Source organism: Dendropsophus ebraccatus, chromosome 1 (genome assembly GCF_027789765.1).
Source record: "Dendropsophus ebraccatus isolate aDenEbr1 chromosome 1, aDenEbr1.pat, whole genome shotgun sequence".
NCBI classification, from domain to species: domain Eukaryota; kingdom Metazoa; phylum Chordata; class Amphibia; order Anura; family Hylidae; genus Dendropsophus; species Dendropsophus ebraccatus.
The window spans coordinates 146,576,755-146,590,053 of record NC_091454.1 but is presented as its reverse complement, the minus strand read 5'-3'; the positions used below and the strand labels follow the sequence as shown (position 1 = coordinate 146,590,053).

The window sequence follows — 13,299 nt, the reverse complement described above, 5'->3', positions numbered from 1 at the left end:
TCTCACCCACCTCCAAGCTCTATATACTAATAAAGCAAGTACAAAATAAATTAATAATGTTGCTAAAATGGAGATTTTTGTTAACAGCAAAAGGACTGTGCAGATTATAGTTACTTTTGTGAAAACTGGCTCCCCAGCTGGGCCTCACCAACAACTAGGGGGCGCCTCACTGGTGAGGCCCGCCTCACAGTTTGAGAAGCACTGCTCTAGACTGTGGGTCATGTTCTCTCCTCTTCCTACTCATTCATCGCCTGTTAGCCCCTTCCCCCCACTATAGGTGATAATGGACACAGCAAACCTGTCTTTACTTTGCTTCTCTGTAATGGTGCGTTTACACAGATTTATCTTCCCAAGCCAGGAATTGATTTGAAAAGAGCACAGATCCCCAGTCTTTCTTTTATGACCTGCTCTCTGCTTAGGGCCCAGATTTTTTTGAGCCAAAGCCGGGATTGGACTATAAACAGAGAACAGGTAATAAAGGAAAGTATAAACAACTTGAGTAGGTTTACCGCTCAGACCACAATGTTGCCAATATTCGGTAATGGTCAGTACCTGTGTCTCGATGTATTCGGATCTAGGGCGGGTGCCATTAGAAGCCCAGGAGCTCACTGGGTGTACACATAGAAATCCAAGGTAAAAAAGTTCATGGCACTCCAGTTCCCAAAAATAATGATCCTTTATTTCATAGCAAGCAGGAATAAATCCACATAAAAAACAAAGCGTGCACAGCAACGCGTTTCGACGTCTCCGTCTTTATCACAGCTTATGCATCATACAATTAAAAGCCACTTTATATACAAATGTCTACAGGTAAAATCAAAAGGAAATGAACCTCTCACCTTCCTTGGCGTCCGCTCAGCTCTACTGCGCATGCGTCAATTAGCTTAGTTTGGCAGAGGCTGATGAAAGAGCGGTGCAAAGGAAATAGGTGGTGTTCACACCAGTGGATAAAGACAGGCATATTACTAATTCTGATAAACATGATAACATTATATGAGAGAAATTATATGAAAAAGATCATGAAAACATGCTACTTTAATTTAATTTATGTACATATAACCTTACTCTACAGACTTTATTTATATATATATATACATCAGGTCTGTTCTATAGTTTAGTCCTTTCGGGAAACGGGTGTCCATATTCAAAATCCAAAAGGCTTCACGGTTTAAAACTTTCTGTGACCAATTCCCTCCTCTACAATCTTTATGGACCTTTTCCAAACCGAAAAAACAAAAATATTTTAAATCACCATCATGAATGGATATAAAGTGTTTAGCTGCCCCAGACACATTTTCTCCCCTCCGTCCAATGTCGTAAATATGCTCTGCAATGCGGGTTTTTAATTTTCTTGTAGTGCACCCTATGTATGTTTTATAACAAGCAGAGCAAAAAATAGCATATATTAGGTGATCACTATTACAATTCATGAAAGATTTAATCTGATATGTTTTCGTTTTGTTAGTGTCCATGAATGAAATAGTTTTTTTAGTGTACTTACAGACATTGCAGCGTGCTCCACCACAGGGAAAGAACCCTTCCTGGGACAGCCACACTTTTCCTCTATTTTGGTTGTGCTTGGGCACTGTGGGGGAAATTAAGTTGCCAATAGTTACACCTCTTCTCGCCACAAATTTACAACCTCCCTCTCTTATTCTGTTTAGTTTTTCATCCTGACCTAGAATAGGTAAAAAGGGGAGTAGTTTTTAGCACCTCATATAGTATGCAATTTAATGACATAAAAAATATCCTTAAAAAACATTTACCTATTCTAGGTCAGGATGAAAAACTAAACAGAATTATAGAGGGAGGTTGTAAATTTGTGGCGAGAAGAGGTGTAACTATTGGCAACTTGATTTCCCCCACAGTGCCCAAGCACAACCAAAATAGAGGAAAAGTGTGGCTGTCCCAGGAAGGGTTCTTTCCCTGTGGTGGAGCACGCTGCAATGTCTGTAAGTACACTAAAAAAACTATTTCATTCATGGACACTAACAAAACGAAAACATATCAGATTAAATCTTTCATGAATTGTAATAGTGATCACCTAATATATGCTATTTTTTGCTCTGCTTGTTATAAAACATACATAGGGTGCACTACAAGAAAATTAAAAACCCGCATTGCAGAGCATATTTACGACATTGGACGGAGGGGAGAAAATGTGTCTGGGGCAGCTAAACACTTTATATCCATTCATGATGGTGATTTAAAATATTTTTGTTTTTTTGGTTTGGAAAAGGTCCATAAAGATTGTAGAGGAGGGAATTGGTCACAGAAAGTTTTAAACCGTGAAGCCTTTTGGATTTTGAATATGGACACCCGTTTCCCAAAAGGACTAAACTATAGAACAGACCTGATGTGTGTGTATATATATATATATATATATATAAATAAAGTCTGTAGAGTAAGGTTATATGTACATAAATTAAATTAAAGTAGCATGTTTTCATGATCTTTTTCATATAATTTCTCTCATATAATGTTATCATGTTTATCAGAATTAGTAATATGCCTGTCTTTATCCACTGGTGTGAACACCACCTATTTCCTTTGCACCGCTCTTTCATCAGCCTCTGCCAAACTAAGCTAATTGACGCATGCGCAGTAGAGCTGAGTGGACGCCAAGGAAGGTGAGAGGTTCATTTCCTTTTGATTTTACCTGTAGACATTTGTATATAAAGTGGCTTTTAATTGTATGATGCATAAGCTGTGATAAAGACGGAGACGTCGAAACGCGTTGCTGTGCACGCTTTGTTTTTTATGTGGATTTATTCCTGCTTGCTATGAAATAAAGGATCATTATTTTTGGGAACTGGAGTGCCATGAACTTTTTTACCTTGGATTTCTAATAAAGGAAAGACTGAGATTCCTCCTCTCCAAGTCCATTCCTGGCTTTGGCTTAAAAAAAAAAAAATCTGTTGGATAATCTGGTGTAATAGGGCGGAGATGCGCAAGCTGAGAATTCCGCGACAGTTTTCATCAAAATGACTCAGTGTGCACATGCCCGAAGCTAGGAATGGATTTTAAAAAAGAAGTCTTACCTTTACGACCTGTGTGTTGTGTGTGTTTTTTTTTTTTTTTTTTAGTCCGTTCCAGACTTTGGCTCAAAAAAATCTGTCAGACATCTTTTGTTGTTATACGGCCCTTAGTCTGTTCCTGGCTTTTGCTTCAAAGATCTGTCAGATAAATATCTCTGAACGCACCCTTATGTAGACCACTTTGCCTTGATGAACAGATAAGAATTGATAGGAGGAGGCTGGAAAAATGTCCTTTTGAGTACAGAAGGAAGCTCTTTTGCCTAATAAAACCTAATAAAACCTATTACAGAGTTTCTTAAAACTGCTTGTACTATTGATTTCTGCAAAGATTTTAAGCTTTATCACGACTGAAGATCCAATCAGTTCACAGCATTTGCCTGTTCGTTTGCTGATCTGTCACTAGTAAAAAATGCTTATTCGTCAGATAATCAAATAGGTCTTTACTACAATTTCAAAATTCCATAGACCTTCATTCACAGTCTTGTGTCTAGAATAAGAAACCTAAATGGCATTTTTCTTTTAGCTTCATCAGATGGTGTCTTGCAGCAGCTCTGTAATCTGTGCATTTCTGTCCTTAGCATGTGTGTAACAATGTGGGATTCCTTTGAGTATCATGGACATGCGTGCATTTCTTTTGAGCTGCTTGGCAAAAGCACTTTTGATTTCCAGAAGGCGAACAATTACCTGCCATACCCACTCAAGCAGATTCGGCACATGGCCTTCCAGCTGTTTCACGCAATAAAGTGTAAGTTGCCTACAACTATTCGCATTAAGTTGTCAGTTCCTGGTTTTTGTCAAGAGCGTTCCACAACCATGTTTTCATGTACCAATTCAAACCTATTTGGGCAATTTTGTGCTTGTGAAATTACTTTTCAAGTTTTAGTTTTCACATATTTTTATTATCCTTATGCGTTATATTGATGGGTGGGGTGTATGTATGTTAAAGCGACTCTGTAGCCACTGTGAAACCCCCCCCAAACTACTTATACCTTGTTGTAGCTTAGTCGAAGTCCTTTCTGGTGGTATGTTTTATAAAGCAGGTTAGGCTTTCATGAGGCAGAAAGTCCAACTTTAGTAGCGGGGCTGGCGTGTCTAAGAGGCGGGCAGAGAGCGTTCGTGCCCTAGTGTAGCGCTGCCTTTGTGGTGTTGCTGGTCGTCTCCCCCTGCCCGCCTTCACAGGGTTCCATGTGAATGCGCATGCGTTTTTTTGGAGCTCTGGCGCTGCTGTAGTGACATGGTCGGGTCCGCGCCGCCTCTGTGGTGTCTCCTCTGCCCGTCTTCCACGCCCTCTTTAGTGACACTCTCGGCCCAGCCCCGGCTCGCATGCCTGTCAGCGGCCATGTCACTACAGCGGCGCCGAAGCTAAAAAAAAAAAACAAAAAAAAAAACCCGCTGCATGCGCATTCACATGGAACCCTGTGAAGGCGGGCAGGGGGAGACTACCAGCAACACCACAAAGGCAGCGCTACACTAGGGCACGAACGCTCTCTGCCCGCCTCTTAGACACGGCAGCACCGCTACTAAAGTTGGATTTTCTGCCTCATGAAAGCCTAACCTGCTTTACAAAACATGCCACCAGAAAGGACTTCGCCTAAGCTACAACAAGGTATAAGTAGTTTGGGGGGGTTCCACAGTGGCTACAGAGTCGTTTAAACTATGTATTTTTTAATATGAATTGTTTTGGAAGCAAAATTAGTAGCTGCAGCAAAATACACTCACCGGCCACTTTATTAGGTACACTATGCTAGTAACGGGTTGGACCCCCTTTTGCCTTCAGAACTGCCTCAATTCTTCGTGGCATAGATTCAACAAGGTGCTGGAAGCATTCCTCAGAGATTTTGGTCCATATTGACATGATGGCATCACACAGTTGCCGCAGATTTGTCGTCTGCACATCCATGATGCGAATCTCCCGTTCCACGACATCCCAAAGATGCTCTATTGGATTGAGATCTGGTGACTGTGGAGGCCATTTGAGTCCAGTAAACTCATTGTCATGTTAAAGAAACCAGTCTGAGATGATTCTAGCTTTATGACATGGCGCATTATCCTGCTGAAAGTAGCCATCAGATGTTGGGTACATTGTGGTCATAAAGGGATGGACATGGTCAGCAACAATACTCAGGTAGGCTGTGGCGTTGCAACGATGCTCAATTGGTACCAAGGGGCCCAAAGAGTGCCAAGAAAATATTCCCCACACCATGACACCACCACCACCAGCCTGAACCGTTGATACAAGGCAGGATGGATCCATGCTTTCATGTTGTTGACTCCAAATTCTGACCCTACCATCCCAATGTCGCACCAGAAATCGAGACTCATCAGACCAGGCAACGTTTTTCCAATCTTCTACTGTCCAATTTCGATGAGCTTGTGCAAATTGTAGCCTCAGTTTCCTGTTCTTAGCTGAAAGGAGTGGCACCCGGTGTGGTCTTCTGCTGCTGTAGCCCATCTGACTCAAAGTTCGACGTACTGTGCGTTCAGAGATGCTCTTCTGCCTACCTTGGTTGTAACGGTTGGCTATTTGAGTCACTGTTGCCTTTCTATCAGCTCGAACCAGTCTGCCCATTCTCCTCTGACCTCTGGCATCAACAAGGCATTTACGCCCACAGAACTGCCGCTCACTGGATGTTTTTTCTTTTTTGGACCATTTTCTGTAAACCCTAGAGATGGCTGTGCGTGAAAATCCCAGTAGATCAGCAGTTTCTGAAATACTCAGACCAGCCCTTCTGGCACCAACAACCATACCACGTTCAAAGGCACTCAAATGACCTTTCTTCCCCATACTGATGCTCGGTTTGAACTGCAGGAGATTGTCTTGACCATGTCTACATGCCTAAATGTACAGAGTTGCCGCCATGTGATTGGCTGATTAGAAATTAAGTGGTAACGTGCAGTTGGACAGGTGTACCTAATAAAGTGGCCGGTGAGTGTAGAGTTGCATGCAAGCTGCAGTAAAAGTCCAGGGAAGAAGCACAGTAATCACAAGGGTTTCTTGCAATGCCAACTAAACTTGTATATTAACTTTTAAAGGGGTATTCCCATCACCCCTGTTATGTGATGGGAGATGCAAAGAAAGCAAATTTGTCAATGCATTAGCAAAATTGCTTTCTTTTTGAAGTTTGTGCCTTCTCTCTCAATGTCTTGTTACAGCGACTGCAATGGATCATGACCACCACTATCGGCTATAAGAGCAGTGGCTGGGCATTAAAAGGACTGGTGATCAGGAGCTCTTTATATCTCCTCTTGACATCTCGCATGTCTCCAAGGCTTGGGTTGTCCCTGGAGAGGTGTAATGCCAGAGGGAGACACAGCAGAGCCAAGCACTGTGTCCCCTTTGTCCTCCCTCCTCGTGGGACCAAGCAGAATGTGGGGAGATGAAACAACCCCTTTGCCTAAAGGTGCCTTCACACGTACTGTATTGCAGCAGATTTCACACTGGGAGTTTATCACCTGGTGCCAAAAAGTTTAACCAGATTTGTAAATTCTGTTACAAAAAATCCATGCTTTCCAGTAACTATCAACTGCTGTATGACCCATGTGCCAGGACTGTCCTGGAGCAAATCCAAAGAGCAGTGCTCTGTTTTCCTGCTGTGGAGAGTTATGTGAAACAGACAAAAGTGGCTGCATAGAGCACTGTCATACTGGAAGGAACTACAGGTCTTTCTCTGTAGTATTCAACAGTGACAAGTACTGGAAGGTTTGGGTTTAACTAAGTCTACAGATCTGTAAATCTTTCTAGTCCCAGTTGGTTAGAACATTTTATACACCAGATATAAGATAATCTGCCTGTACCCCTTAAATAGATCAGACACCCAATATCTATTTGTAGGATAAATAATGGATTGATACTGGGAAAACGCCATTAAACTGCACCTGCTGTCCTTGGGACTTTTTATATGATTATACTAAGCCTGTTTTTTTTTCCCCCTCTACTTTTTGATTGTCTGTCTGTAAATCCAACAACATTCTTTACTGAGAGACACACAAAATGCTTGTATGTTCATATGTAGTGTATACACTGCAGATTTTATGCTGGTGTTAAGCTAGAAAACAAAAACTTGACTTACACTGAATAAAACCTGCAGTGTACACTACATGTGAACAAAGACTTATACATCTTTTTTTTTATTTCAGTCCTGCATGACAACAAATTGACACACACAGATTTAAAACCCGAGAATATTCTCTTTGTGAATTCTGATTTTAACACTTCCTATAATGAAGCAAAGGTGAGTTGACAACATTTGCTGTTGAGCCTAAAGTTGGTCATAGAAATGGATATGGTTTCCAATAGCTGCATGATACAATGTTGCTGTGATATGAGACTATACACCTGCCCCTTCCACATCTCGGAAAGCATCATTCCAAGACATAGAATCACAGGAATCAACCATGATTTGGAAGTAGCTATGCAAAAATATAAATATACACTGCACATAGCATTGATCATTTGGGTCAATGCTTTACTCTCTTAGCAGATGTAGACAGCACAGAAGGCTTCAGGCTGGAATGGAACATTTGTGGTGCTGTTGATCCTCTTAAATGCTGCAATCAAGGCATTTAACCTTTTGAAGACCTGGCCAATTTTTAATTTTTGCGCCTTTTTTTTTTTTTTTTTTCCTCGTGCTTAAAAGGCCATAGCACTTGCATTTCTTTTCACGTGTATTTTGCAATGACAGAATTATTTTTTGCATAAAATATGCTGCGACTAGAAAATTTTATACCCTGTAAAATTGGAAAAAAACTGTTTGGGGGTTGTGTTTACCCCGTTCGCCCTACGGAGCGTGTGAATGCCTCCTTGGGATGTGAGTCAGGATGTGCTGCAGAAAAAATGCCCAATTCATGTAATAGAAGCCTATTACAAAAAAGCTTAGATTATGGGTGGAGACTAAACAAAAAACAACTTATTTCGATCAATATAATATTGTTAACCAGATCGTTTATGCTTTTAAAAGAGAAGTCCAGACAGACGCTTTTTTTTTTTTTTTTTTTCCCCCCCTTTACAGGGCGGGGAGGATCGTGATCGCGGGGGGGGGGGGGGGGGGGGGGGGGGAGATCCAGTGTACTGAGTCGGCCAGGGCTCAGCGTCGGAATGGCGCTGATCCCGGCTCTGCAATCCATTCAGATGGTCTGCTGCAGACCATTATAATACAGCACCGGATCTGATGGATCTGTGTTCTATTATATACACAGCATTGATCTCAATGGGAGATCAGTACTGTGTATATAGAAGTCCCCCAGGGGGCTTCTAATTACTGTGAGTGAAAATAAGTGTTTTTAATAATAAAAAAAAAATAATCCCCTCCCCTAATAAGTCCAAATCGCCCCCTTTTCCCATTTTATAAATAATAAAAAATAAACATATTGACATCCGCCGCATGCGTAATTGCCTGAAATATTAAATTATCACATTCCTGATCTCGCACGGTAAACGGCGTAAGCGCCAAAAAAATACAAAGTGCAAAATTGTACAAATTTTGAAAAATTTTAATAAAAAGTGCTCAAAAAGTCGCATATACGCAATTAAGGTACAGATAAAAAGTACACATCATGGCGCAAAAAATGACACCTCACACAGCCCCATAGACCAAAGGATAAAAGCTCTATAAGCCTGGGAATAGAGGGATTTTAAGGAATGTTTAGTTTTTTTGAAAGGTTTTGATTTTTTATAAGCCATCAAATAATATAAAAGTTATACATGTTACATATCGTTGTAATCGTAACAACTTGAGGAACACGGCGTAAACACAAAACCACCCCAAATAAAAAATATTGCGTTTTATTTCCAATTTCACTGTGCATATAATTTTTTCTAGTTTCGCAATATATTTTATGCAAAAATTAAGTCCGCCATTTCAAAGTACAATTAGTTGCACAAAAAATAAGGGTCTGTAGGTGAGAAAATGCAAGTGCTATGGCCTTTTAAACCAGAGGAGGCAAAAACGAAAATATGCCCAGTAAGGAAGGGGTTAAGGCCAATCCAAACACTAGTGTGAATCTGCAAATAAAGGTTTAGACGAACTGATGTACAAAATATCAATTAACAACCAGTGACTATTTTAGGACATCAGTGAACAGGAAAAAACTTCCATAAATCTCTTCAGCTTAGGTAAAAATTTCCACACAACTTTATTTCATATCCTTAAAATGCTGACTTTTTGGACCTACATGGTTTTTAATCATGGCTCTTTTCAATCGTGTGCTGTAATAGATTCATAGGTGGATTGGACAAATATAATCCGGAATGATAGGCCGATGTCCTAAATATGGTTCGAATACCGCATAGTGCTGCTCACATGCGTCCTGCCCCTGGGACAGCATCCTGGGGTAAGACGCTGTGAGCAGCACCAAACGGTATTCAAACCATATTTAGGACATGGATCTATCATGCTGGACTATATTTGTCCAGTTTAGACTCTGTTCACATCTTTTTCTCTCTGTAATGACAGAACTGTGAAGAAAAATATGTAAAGAATTCCAGCATCCGTGTTGTAGATTTTGGCAGTGCCACCTTTGACCATGAATATCATAGTACCATTGTTGCCACTCGTCACTATCGCCCCCCAGAGGTTATTTTGGGTAAGTTAATCTCTTATGATCCATTCTAAAACTACTATGTGAAAGTTTAAGGAAATGATCTTCTTCCTTCTTTTTTCTTCCTCCTTCGTAACCTGTACAAATAGAACATTAAAGGGAACGATTGTGCTGGGCGCTGACAGGCAGAGAGCCATGACTAGCCACGGGCGGCTTCATGCCCAGATTACTAGTTGCTAGCCTTGCGCTGCGTAATAAAACATCTTTTTCCCCTTTTTATAAAGCTATTGCTGCAGCCGCGGCTGGTATGCTGTGCGAGCTGCACAGTAGATTTATACTGTGCTCCTGGGAACCTTAGCACAATTGTCCTGATTGGTTCACTTAAAAAAATAGATGTATTTATCAATTACTGTTTAAGGGGAACACCTGTCCTAAGGTGGTGACATCACTAGGATAAACCATCACTTCATAATCAGTAGGGTGAAACCTCTGGGACATGAGGCATCAGGCGGTCTAATATGGCCCTAAAACATATACTTGTCCCTAAAACATATAATTGTCCATTGATGATACAGTTGCTGGATACGGAATAAAACTGAGATGGTTATCTTGTCCTTGTAAATTTTTATGGTATAATCATAATTGGGTTTGTTTCTGACAGAGCTAGGCTGGGCTCAGCCTTGTGATGTGTGGAGCTTAGGATGCATTCTCTTTGAGTATTACACTGGATCCACGCTCTTCCAGGTAATTATCTGCTGATGTCCTTCATCTGTCAATTAAAGCATAAATATGGGATAGATATATTGCTTTTTCAGCAATCATGTTTTTTTTCATAACCACAAACCTCTCTGTATACTAGTCAAATTGCTTATCTTTGTGCAACTACTGTTTGTCTTTCAACTGACAAATATATATAATCTCCAGTTTTAAATGGATCCAGTGTGTCAATAAGGAACAGGAACACAAATGTGCTGGAAAAATCCTTAGTGGGCCTGGCAATGACTGTTGGTATATGACAGAGTTTTGGCCACCTTTTTTATTTTTAATATTCAGAGTCTTGAAACAGTAAGGAGCTAGCAGATGCAATTCATAGAAGTGTAAATATAACTGAATTAGAATTTTCTTTTGACCCAGACGCATGATAATCGGGAACACTTGGTAATGATGGAGAAAATCCTTGGACCGTTACCTCGCCGCATGGTATACAAAACAAAGTAAGAAAAACACAATCCAATAATTAGATGATAATTAAACCTGAGGGAATCGACAGAAGGAGATGGCTTCATTCCTATCTGCATTCTCCTCATCAGGCTGCAGGCTTTGAAGTCTGCTTCGCTCCGTGCTACTCCTCCCCACGTGCTGGGAAAGATGGATCTAGTCCTTGGAATCAGTCCTGGGAAACTGGGAGAATTTTCCATGTTCTTCTGGCTCCTGGGGAGGAGTAACAGCGAGCAGTGCAGCCCCAGCAGCCTGATGAGCAGAATCCCTATAGATTTGCTCATCGCTAATAATTACTTCACACGTGATACACAGGCTTCTATTACACCATTTTACCTCTATAGATTTTCAAGAAGAAAAAAACCTTACATGTTAAACATAGTGTATCCTTTTTTTATTTTTAAAAAGGAAACAGAAGTATTTCCAAAATGGATCATTGATCTGGGATGAGACCTCTGCAGATGGTCGATATGTCAATAAAAATTGCCATCCTTTGAAAGTAAGTTGTAGCTTAGTTTTGTTGTTTATTAGGACTGCACTGTTTATGATCTCAATTTGGTTGCATAAGATGTAAATACATTAATAAAGTCTGTATAGATAGATCGATTTATAATATATATTTAATATTTATAGGCATGAGAAAGATCATTGTGATGTTTTTAGTGTAGTAATCCACTTTTTAATTTGCAAAAGCCTGCAGAGTGGATATGCACATCCATGCTGTCAGTTTCCCTTTTAAAGAGGAAGATATGTGAAACCTAGAATTTGAGATGTACTAAAATGTCACATTAATTTTTTTATATATTCAATTTTTTTTTTCTTAGACATACAAGAAAGAGGATTCTTCTGAGCATGCAGACTTTTTTGACCTCCTCCAACGGATGCTGGAGTATAGTCCCACACTGAGGATTACACTGGATGAAGCCCTTAGACACCCTTTCTTCAGCAGACTAACACTTGAAGAAAGAAAACTAGGAAGCAGAACATCCAGGGACCTAAGCCGATGAAGACTATGAACTGCTTGTCTCTTCCCATCCTTCAAAGCATTAAATTTTAGAGACTGCTTTTTGTTCAACATATCTGAAGAAAACAGGCCATTTCCTGTTCTTTAAAGCATTCTTATATTAAACTTTACTAAAATGTCTTTAAATTTGTTACATCTTTTTAAGGTATTGCCTATGTGAAGTTGTTGTGTATTTTCTTTTCAGTATTGCACATATGAAGGCTGTCAAATGAACCACAAGCCCTCAAAAATAACCGCTGGATTGTCAACATCTTGCTAGTCTTCAGTACCAGGATAATGGGAAAAAAACTCTTATGGCAAAGACTGTGCAAGATTTAGACAGCATGTACTGAAATCTGTGTATATATGTAAATTTGTAAACTCAGGGATATATGGGGAACATTAAATTTATCAGGAATGGACTTCACTTTTGTATAAAAAGCTCACTGTTGCATGTGTAACAGCCATTTTGAGCCATCTTAATATTTTTGTAATTGTACTGACCGATATAAATAAACTTGGAAAGTATATTTTTCCATTTATTTAAAAATGTTATAGTGCTAACTATGTGCAACATATGACCACATGTTTTAAAGAACGTTAAACACTTAATCTTAAAATCATAGTAGATGGTAGTAGCATGCTTTTTGGTGCAGGGGAGCATATTATCAACACTGTACTGTTGTAGGTTTTGCTGCTGGTTGTTAATCTGAAACAAAAGTTAACATGCAGGTTTAGAAATTTCTTAAAGCGGCACTTTCAGCAGGTTCGGGCCAGTGAACCTGCTGATATGTGTCAGCCACTATTTACCTTAGGATTCCAGTGCTGTAAGTCCTGTTTATATGGTGTTCGGTATAGTGCAGTTTTTTCACTAATTGCTCATATGCTAATGAGTAGTCCCGGAGCATTTGGGGCATTACCCATGCTCCCGGAGCACCCGCCCAAGCCTGCCTCCTCCGCTGCTTCCTGCACATGTGCAGTTACAACTGGCCTGCCTATGCATATATGAATATGCATAGTGGGCTGGCATTTAACTAAGAGCATTTAACTAAAAATGGCACTATACTGGATACTACATAAATAGGACTTACAGCACTGGAATCCTAAGGTAAAAAGCTGCTCACATAAGCAGGTTCACTGGCCCGAACCTGCTGATAGTGCTGCTTTAAGAGGTTAATACTTAGTGCCTCTTTAACTAAAAGGCTCTCATGAAATTATACTTTAGACATAACAAGTCTCGACCAAGACCCTTAAAGGGAAACAGCAGGTTAGAAGCATGCATGGGGTGCTGAGGATGAAGGTAGGTTTCTTGTTTTCATGTACTTTGTAGTTTAATTCATAGGCTAATGAGGTGGTCTCCTGCACTGATCCATCTGCAGTGATGAGTGCTGGAGTGGTGTCCCTGCAGTGTCCCAGCCTAATATTTACTAGAAGGGGTGCACTGACTGGGGTGGTTTGGTGCATCGAGGGCGGTAGTTTCCTGCCCCCCAGTGCACCACACTG

At 40.3% G+C, this 13,299-nt stretch overlaps 1 protein-coding gene across 2 annotated transcripts in view; it reads left to right on the top strand.

Annotated features, from left to right (window-relative positions):
• The window catches only part of CLK3 (CDC like kinase 3), a 28,551-nt gene extending 16,225 nt beyond the window's left edge, over positions 1 to 12,326 (top strand). For both annotated transcript variants that reach the window (XM_069981517.1, XM_069981526.1), the window contains 7 exons: positions 3,617 to 3,783; positions 7,176 to 7,270; positions 9,491 to 9,620; positions 10,237 to 10,319; positions 10,710 to 10,789; positions 11,202 to 11,292; positions 11,618 to 12,326. In XM_069981517.1, the coding sequence (XP_069837618.1) occupies positions 3,617 to 3,783; positions 7,176 to 7,270; positions 9,491 to 9,620; positions 10,237 to 10,319; positions 10,710 to 10,789; positions 11,202 to 11,292; positions 11,618 to 11,800 (829 nt within the window). In that variant the 3' untranslated portion in view covers positions 11,801 to 12,326. The remainder of the gene's footprint in view (positions 1 to 3,616; positions 3,784 to 7,175; positions 7,271 to 9,490; positions 9,621 to 10,236; positions 10,320 to 10,709; positions 10,790 to 11,201; positions 11,293 to 11,617) is intronic.
• Positions 12,327 to 13,299: the final 973 nt, after the last annotated feature.